We start from the raw sequence: 10,130 nt of genomic DNA on the forward strand, positions 1-10,130 counted from the left end.
CAATTAATTTTTAAATATATTCTTTAATAAATAAAATAATAAAAAGGTATATTATACTAATACAATAAGAAACACTTCCGTAACGGTAATTTAGTTCTTTGTAAAATTCCGCGAGAGTGTCGAAATCTGGAAACCATACATCACATGATTTAAAAACTACACAGTGAAATTCGATAAACCGATCTATCGGTTCCACTAAAAATATCCGGTTTATCGGGATATCCGGTATAGCGAAAAAATTTCGATATATTGGAAATCTATTATACTGAATTTTTTTAAAGAATTCATGCTAATAAAATTAATATACACTATATTTTAATTTTTCATCTTAGTTTTAAGTTGAAAATTAATATAAAATATTTTCAATTGAATATATAAGTAATATATAACTTCGGCCGGAATTAAGATTTTTATAATTCTGGCCAAAATTAAGATTTACCGCATAACGTTACTTAAATTTTATTGGGTAATGATCACGTGATCCGGTTTATCGAATCATTTTTACTATAGTTGGTTAAAAAATTGATCCGTTATATCGAATATCGAGCTTTTACTAGTAAACTCCGGTATATCGAAACTTTTTATTTTTATTTTTATTTAACAGTAATAGTTAGCGAATACAAATGGTATATCGAAACTATTTTAATATACGTAATTTGGTTCCAGCAAAAAAGTCCGGTTTAGGGCCAAATCCGGTTTATCGAAGATCCGGTTTATCGAATTTCACTGTGTATCATGTGATTTACGTGACAGATAAAAATAACCGCTTTTATACTTTTTATATGATTAGTGATGATGAAGTAATAGAATTTTATATACTGTCAATATACGTGCTGATTTTACTTATGAGAGAAATGGTCGTAGCATTAGGCCTTAATTTTTCGGTTCTCATATCCCGGCCGGGTCAGTTTTTGTTAAATCTCAAAAAAAAAAAATTTTATATATTATTATACCGGGTAAGATTTTTTGTATAAAATTTTTTGAAAAAATTAAAAGCCGTGTTGCCAGGTCATTTTCAAAATTGTTATGTTATGAGAACCGAAAAATTAAGTTTGCATGACCTTATATATATTGTTTATATTAAAATCAACTAATAATAAATTATTTATTTATTGTTAAATTTTTTCTTTTTTTTTCTTTTTTTTTTTGTTCAGCATTTGTATCTCTTACTAATTTGTATATTTGCAATTATGAAAAAAAAGCAGGTTATACTATTTTGGAACGCACAATAATACCTGATGTTCTTGTTCATATCAAAAGATTACAAGACTTCAATGTAACATGAAAATTCAAGGCTTTAACTTAATTTCATAATTATTTTTTTGTTCTATATAAATTATAACGTATTATATTAAAGCTATCCACATCATAAAAGAAAATCCGGATAACATCAATTAAAGAGACATGATCTTACAATTTATAAATCTTTAAAATCTTAAAAATAATTTTTTTGCGCTATATTACTTAATATGTTGCAGTTTGCAATTAACGAAACAAAGATATGAAATTCCTTTGAAATTTATCAGGAGAAATTATAAATTTAACGTAACAAGTGGAGCGGAAAAATATTTTACGGAGTACACTGTACAAGCTAACGCAGCTTTTCAAAGTGGTTTTTTCCATAAATTTTATTGTTTAATGAATGGGAATAGAAAAGAATTTGGTAATTAATGAATAATAGGAAAAATATAATATGTCATGAAGAGTAGGCTTCCTGTGTTTTTATATTTACGCTATCATACTATAATAGGTCTTATCGTTTATAGATTAAATAACTGGAAGATTATATTTTATAAGAAAATATCAAATAAAGTATATTTAGTACTAAAATATATTATTTATAATAAATAATACACAATAATCATAAATTGTCAATTATATCTTTTAATTCAAGCAGGTTTTCCATCTCCTTTCTTGAAAAATACTTGTCCTTAAAAGCTTCTGGAACATTTGGGCGAATTTTGTGAATTGGCAATAGATGTCCCATTTTAGGAAAATAAATTTCTTTCCTATAATTATCATACATAAATCGAATATAATCTATTTGCTACATAATATATAAATATATACATATTAGAAAATATAAGTTGTTGAGATCAACTTTTAATTAAACATAGTAGATAAAAAATGTATACCATATTAATAAAGCCATTTACTTCAATTGAAGGTTGTAACCACCATTTTCCTGTATTGATTTCAGGTATTTTAGATATTTTAAAAGAATATTCAATCCAACCTAATCCTTCAAGTTTTGACAAATCTTGAAATTTTAAAATGTGAACATTCCGAATAGATTTAGAATCCTATAATTAAATTCATTAATTAAAAGCAATATTTAGGAAAAAAAATTCTTATAGCTTATTAAAACTTACTGTTTCTTGGTTAACTATAAATTTAATAGAACAATCTTTAGATAGTATCTTTATAACATTTATTTTCCAGATAATACAACGCCAAGTTGTAAAAAATTGGAGTAGTTTTGGTAATCTTGGTAAACTAAAATTAAATGCCTTATTCTCAAAAGATAGTATCCGTCCCGATAAACTTGAATTTTTTAAAGTAATAAAATTAATTTATGTAATTATTTAATAAATCAATTATAAACAAACCTTACCTATTTGTATCATTTATTTGATACTGATGAAATTCATTATTAACATTTGTAAAGTTTGAAATAAAATAAACATTCGCTACTAAAAAATCATTAAATATGTTAATTATCATCCAAATAGTAATATTTTTTCAAGTATTATTATATTCTCTTACCTGTGTACATGTACTTATTAAATTTATCAACAATTCCAAATTCAACAAAATAATCATGATTAGTTTTATAAACTTTATATAAGTATGACCAGAAACCTTGATATTCTTGTAATAAATAAACAAATGAAATTTCTTTATAATTATAAAACAATCTACTTAAATCTATCATCGCCACATCATATTGTTCAAATTCAATATTTAATTTACATTTCATAAAAAGTAATGAATTGTCATTATCAATATTTGGAATTTGACCGACTTTTGTTATAACATCATATTTTAAATTTTTGTAATCATTCTTTTGTGAATATTCCACATAATATAATTGCATTTTTGATAAATTATCATCAGAATCCAATTCTATACATCTTTTAAAAGCTATTATGGCATTTTCATTATTTCCCATTGTATAATATGTTAACCCTTTATTATAATATGCTAAACTATTTGATGGATCTAATTGTATAACTTTATCAATATCTAGTAAAGCTTTATCATATTCTTGAAGAACAAAATATGCAATAACTCTTTTATTCAAATTATGAATATTTTCTGGGTCTATATTATTTGCTTTTGTAAAATATGCCACTGCTTCATTATACTTTCCTAAATTTTTAAGAATTTCTCCATAATAACATAAAATTAATGAATCTTTATCATTAATATTTAACAATTTGTCCAATACATTTAAACAATTTATATAATCTCCTTGTTTTTCAAAAACGTACGCACAATTCTTAAGACACAAATTATTATTTGGATCATTTTTCAATGCAACATCATAATTCTTTAAAGCATTATCATAATGGGATTTTTTTAAAAAACTATTTCCAAGTATTATATACGGAAAATTAATGATTGATTTGACTTTATATTCTAATGATATATTTAAATTATTTATTGCTTTATCATATTCACTTTGCCAAAAAAATATATCTCCATAAATAAAATATGCAATTGGTTGTTTTTGTTTTAATTTAATAGCTTCTTCTAAATATAAATGTGCTTGTTCATAATTATTAAGACATCTATAAATATAAGCTAAAATACATCTTACAGAATAACTTTTAGGGAAAAGTTCTAAATATTCTTTACACAATGATTCAGCTTTTCGATAATATTTTCCATTTAATTCTTTTATAATGCTTTGATATATTGGATGTTGCTTTCTTGAAACTTTTGGAAATATTGATGAAAATATATTTGAGTTCAATTTAATTGCTTTCATAAATTTCTTCTTTTTCGTTAATATAAGATCGACTTCTGAATTAGTATCACTATCATATTGACCATTTGTTATTTGTTTCGAATCTTCTAATTCAATGGTTGGTAAAATGTGTCCACCTTCAAAAAATTTGGAATATAGATTTTTATAAATGGTATCCTGTGGTAAATATCTGATATCATTATTTTCAAGTTTTCCTTGACATATAGGACATTTTTTTTGCTTTAATTTTTTTAAATTACTTAATGATAATATATGTTGACATTTTAAAATGCATAATTGATCTGTTGGTTCACTGCTAATTGGACAAGTTATTTCATCTGCTATCACATCTATAATATTGTATGAGTTTGTTTGTTTTTCTTTTAAATATAAGTTTTTTTGAACCAACACTTTTTCTTTTCCTTTTCCAGTATCAATTAGAATTTTATAATCTTCAAGATATTTTTCTTTAACAAATATTAATAAATTTTGAAATTTTACCGAATTAATTTTATTCAATTTCTGAATATATTGATTAAAATCATCCTCAATCATTGAAAACATTTGATTATCAATATTTTGTAAATATAATAAAATTTCAATTGCTTTAAATTGAATAAATTCACTTGGAGCTTTATTAAGTGATTCAATTGCCATATAATAACAAAGACCATATGTTGCCATGCGAGTAGATTTTTGGATAAGATTTTGTACAAGATCCAATAGTCCGAACCATAAAGTATGTGGTAATGCAAGTGGCTCATTTCCAGTAAAATCATTTAAAAAACTTCCAGTGTTTTTCAATGCTCTTGCGACTTTATCTGATACTATATCAAATTTTACTTGAGAATCTAAAACAGATTTATCAGCAATATTGGTCCATTCTCTTTCCAAAAAACTCCAAATATGTTCTATTAATATCATCTCTCCAAATTTTTTATTGATTACCTTTTCAGAATCTTCAGACCAGATAAAAAGATTATGTTGAATTATCAACATAATTCTCCAATCAATATAATAGGATGGTACTAAATACTTAAAACTTAAATCATTGTGTAATTGAGTAATCATTGATAATACTGAACAGTTTTCGTTTGAAATAGTAGTTTTAGATGAGGTTGTAATATTGAAAATAGTATTTAACAAATCTTTAATTCTTCTTAAAAGATCTTGGAACCAAGGTTTATCATCATATAAACTATGTAAAGTATCTCGCAAATAAATTAATAAAAAGTCAATGTTATAATTATAACTTTTATTCCTTTGTTGATTGAAATTTGACCTTTCAATAATTTGTATTGCTTTATAATAGATTCCTGCAAATTTTGCTAGGGAATTGCAAACTTTATCTAAAAGATCTTTACTAAGAACTATTGGTGAATTTGAAAATTGTATACGCTCTAAAACAGCTATCCAGACCCGTAAATGTAATTCCAATCTCATTACATTTTCTTCTGAATAAAAATCAAATAGAGTAGGATTTGCTAATGATTTTAATGAGTTTATTAATATTTGGGATGAAAATTTATTCTGTAAATTTTCAAAAAGTAACTTTAGAGCATATAAAAATTTCGGCTCAGTTAATTCCTTTACAAGCTTTCTTGCTTTTTCATCTGGTGTAATAAATCCTTCACTTTCTAGTTTAATAAGTAGTTGGTTTTTATAAATATCCTCTGTTGATAGTTCTGTTGCTTGATTTGATAAACTTGGTGAACTATTTTTAAAATTTGCCATAACTTCATTTTTGTATTCAAATTCATCAATATTTAATGATTCAAAATCATTTGTCAAATCATTATTTGCAGTTCCTTTAATTACCTTTGAAGTTGATTCACATTTTTCTATTTCTTTCTTTTCATAAATGTTACTTATAATTTCCTTGCTTTTTTGTTTGAAAAAAGAGTGATTTTTATAATGATAGTATGTATCATCTATTGATGATCCTGCTTTATTTGATGCACTTGAAAAGCTATTTTCAGGCTCCTCTATCACTCTACTTTCATATTCATTAATATTTAATGATCTGACATTTATTAAATTATTGTTTAGATCTATAGTTAAGTCTGAAACAGACTTATGTTTTTCTGGTTCTTCCTTTTCATTAATATTATCAAAAATTGTATCATTTTGGTTTGGAGAAATTATTGCCTTAAGGGCTAAAACAACTTCCTGCATGTTTGGACGTTCATTTGGTTCATATTTCCAGCATTCTAGGAATTAAATAGATTAATACATAATCAGTTAAAAATGACCATGGGAGCAATATATTATTACCTGTATATAATTTATTATACTCAACGGGTGTTCCATAAATTATTTCTTCCCTTTTACCATTTAATATGGACAACATTAAGCTTGCATCATAATCATAACCTTTATTCTTAAATGGTTCACACCCGCTTGAAATTTGCCATAATAAAACTCCAATACTATATACATCAGATTTTTCATTTAATTTATAATTTTTATTTGGATCGTTGAATTTTTTTGGATCAACATAAGGTATTACACCAAGTATTTTTGATTGGCTATTCGATGCTTCATCAATTTTTTTTGACAGCCCAAAATCTGCTAATTTAATACTATTCTGATGTACAAGTACATTGTTTGCATGCTTTAATTATAAGAAAAAAATTAATATAAATGTATATTTCAATAAATTTGCTAAATTTCAAATTATAATTAAAATTACCAGGTCACGATGAATAACTTCTTCTTCATGTAAAAACTCTACGGCACTTGTTAATTGTAACGCTAAGTGATATTTGTCATTCCAATCAAGTTTATTGAAACATTTGTTTAAGTAAGTATTCAGTGTACCATTATTAGCATATTCCAAAACTAAAGAATATTTATTTATTTGATGAGCTGTATCTAAATAAAAAAAAAATATTTTTAATATACTAACAAAAAAAAATAGATTAGTACATGGTTCTGTATAATACTTTTGATATTCACCTTCCACCTTTGTGATTCCATATAACTTTATAATATTTTCATGATTATTAACACTCCGAAGCAATTTTAACTATAGAAATATTAGTATTATATTTATTTAATCAAAAAATTTTTTAATAAATCAACCGAATTTTACCTCTTTTACAACTTCCTCAAGAGTATGTTCATCATTAATAGAAGATTTTAAAGCGAAAAGACGATTATAATTTTTCCAATTAACACGAACAACGTTTCCGTATGCACCTTTTCCTATTTGTTTAAAATTAGTGAAATCTGAATATTTATAATATTTGATATGTTCTTCAGATATCGAATTATCTAACCAATTAATATAATCCAAATCTTTTATATTGGAATTTTCTGTCATTTTTTTTTTAGAAAATTGAAAAAAAAAATTGTATTCTCCGAGTATTTTAAATGAATTTATTTGTTTATCTCACAATTTCTCTTTGTAATGTTGGACAACTTAATAATTTGGGGGCACAGTAAACAAATCTGACCAATAACTCAATAAGATTTATTGAATAGGTTGGAAAATCATATCTCACGTGATGGAATGTAAAATTTGAAAAAATTTGACTCAACTTGAGCTTTTATGACTTGAATAATTAAATTTTTATACTGCAAATAAACTTGAACCAATCATAGTACGCAAAAGGCTGTTATCGAATTTATAAAAATTTTTTTTTTTTTAAAAAAAAAAGTTTAGTACACCCAGTATAGTATAGAACTATAGATTACATAATAAATGAAATACATAGAGACGTTCGTCATAACAAAGCACCCTATAATAATAACTGAACTAACCATTCCATCTAAAGGGCTGGCTGATGTAATCGATACTATCCAAAAAAAATTACAAAAAATTATAACTACCTTTTAAACTTATAACTATTACTCGTTCTCTCATTCTTTTTCCGCATGTTCGTACCCTTTATGTCCTTCTTCTCGGAAAGTCGATTGATACAAATTTCGTTCGCTTTAATATATTCCATAAATTGCTCCTGATTAACCTTGACGTTACTTGATCCTTATTATTATTGGAGTTATTTGATTCCGTAGATATAGGTTCTTATACACTTAGTTCCAAATCAGTTAAGCCCTGCGGCTTGAATCACCTCGACTTTTTTCTACATCTTTCCTAATTCCTTAACCTGTTCTGGATTAGCATAATCCTTAATAGAATTGGATTGAATTTCTGATGTTTCTTCGAACAGAAGATCTTGTCAATATTTATTTACCGCAACCACAATTTATTTTGACTATTTCGTTAGGATCTTGATCTTCGATAGTTTTTTATAGAATAGTTATGAACTTTGTTCGTGCGAATTTATAAAAATTTGAAACAGACCATTAAGAAATAAATTAATATTTTTACGTTAATTAATATACTTTAAAAATGCACAAGAAATTCACAAAAATTTTATTTAGTACTTATACATTTGGGATGACATAGTTAAAACTAATAAATTTATGTATAATCCAAATTGATTTCAATTCTATATATGAATTTTGAGCAATATTTATTAATTTTTTTGGTTCTTCAAGTGCTAAATCCTTTTGATTTCTTTATGATTTAAATTTAAACTTTTTTTTCATTTATTGTAAAATTAACCCAATAATAATAAATAGGCATATTGAAAATTCAGATGTCCTATTTGTGTGAATATCTTTCATGTATTCAAGTTGCAAGATATATGTAAATGAAATTGATGACTATGTGCAAGTTGATGTAATCCAGATAACATTATTATATTCGCTTGTCTGTGTCAGTTAACTTTTTGTTTGTTATAATATAGTGTATAGGTTGAAATTTTGATGGTTAAAAATTTGATAATTTCATTGAGGTGATAACGAAAAACAAAAAAAAAAGTATAATGTGTCATGTAACACATGATCATAGAATTTCAATTTTTTTTTTTAAAATAAAAAAATAAAATAATCGACGCAAACCTACGATAAGCAACCGCGTGGAATTGTCCAACAATAACCGATTCACGTTCATTATTTTTATTAAAAATTTTAAAATATATTGTTTCAAGTTAAGTTTCAATTAGATTTGTTTCCTCCAATTTTAGTTTCTTAAAACTAAATTTCGATTAAATAGCATCCAAGATCTAAAAAATAATTACTAGATACGAACATGATAAAATAAATAAATTTATAAAAGCTTATTAAATATATTTCTTTCTTTTCAAAACTATAAATATAGAAATTTATGTTATTAATAATTAATAAGCTTAATACTGGTCAAAACTTTACAAATTATTGAAATGATTGAAATATTTTTTTAAAATATGTAATAAACTCAACTTCATAACTATAAAATATACTTTTTATTTTCCAAACATTTTTCGTACAAATTTAAAATGAGTGTACAGTATGAATTACAATTAATTTTTTCACTTTTATATTATTACGAGTAAAATCTTAAATTACGCAAAAAAATCAGCTTCAAGCTTATCATAATATTAATTTTAACATATAAAAAATAAAAAAGGGTATTTAATGTGAGATGTCTTTATTATGTTGTAACGTTGGCCAATCATACTGTAATTTGACAAGCGTAAAACTCGATAAATTATTCTACTGCGTCACAATTAATTATTAATGTGATGTTTATAATGGTGGGCACTTTTTTTATTTAAATGGATCCAAAATTTTCCTAATTGGGAGTGACAAATTATAATTGCACAAAATTAAAAAAAAAAAATATGGATAAAAATTCAAGTCAGGTGGATTATAATTTTGAATAACTTCAATATTTAAATCAATTAAAATTGGATTTTCATATTTTCATATTATTTATAGCGGAAGTACTTTCAGTAATACTCCTCCAGAATAAATACTCTGTTTCATATAAAATGGCTTCACATGAAAACATCTTCAAAATGGTATTATTCTAAAATTAAGAGAGGAAGTATTTACAACTTCTGATGGAAAAGCAAAAGAACTTATTAAGGAACTGTCTAAAATAATTACTTTTTGAAAATTTACAAAATTTAGTTGCCTTGGCAGATCAGACTCCATTCGATTTTTATGCAAAACAAAGTGTGGCCAGATTGTCACAATTTTATTTAATTTTAGCCGATTTTTGGCTTCATTTATTATATATGTAATATTTTCTCTTATTTTTAGAAACTCGTTTCAGTACACAAATTTATTGTATGACGACTTAAAAGAACAAACAAATAGAAAA

The 10,130-nt window shown here is 24.6% G+C and overlaps 1 protein-coding gene across 1 annotated transcript; it reads right to left on the minus strand.

Annotated features, from left to right (window-relative positions):
• Positions 1–1,861: 1,861 nt before the first annotated feature.
• OCT59_006400 (uncharacterized protein) lies at positions 1,862–7,298 on the minus strand (the record flags this gene model as incomplete). Its single annotated transcript, XM_025333563.2, has 9 exons — positions 1,862–2,047; positions 2,136–2,303; positions 2,373–2,544; positions 2,615–2,693; positions 2,767–6,183; positions 6,248–6,587; positions 6,666–6,847; positions 6,932–7,001; positions 7,068–7,298. The coding sequence occupies 9 exons, from the start codon at positions 7,296–7,298 to the stop codon at positions 1,862–1,864; spliced, it is 4,845 nt and encodes a 1,614-aa protein (XP_025186422.2).
• Between the last annotated feature and the right edge of the window lie 2,832 nt (positions 7,299–10,130).

The sequence above is a fragment of the Rhizophagus irregularis genome, chromosome 14 (assembly GCF_026210795.1).
Source record: "Rhizophagus irregularis chromosome 14, complete sequence".
Lineage (NCBI taxonomy): Eukaryota > Fungi > Glomeromycota > Glomeromycetes > Glomerales > Glomeraceae > Rhizophagus > Rhizophagus irregularis.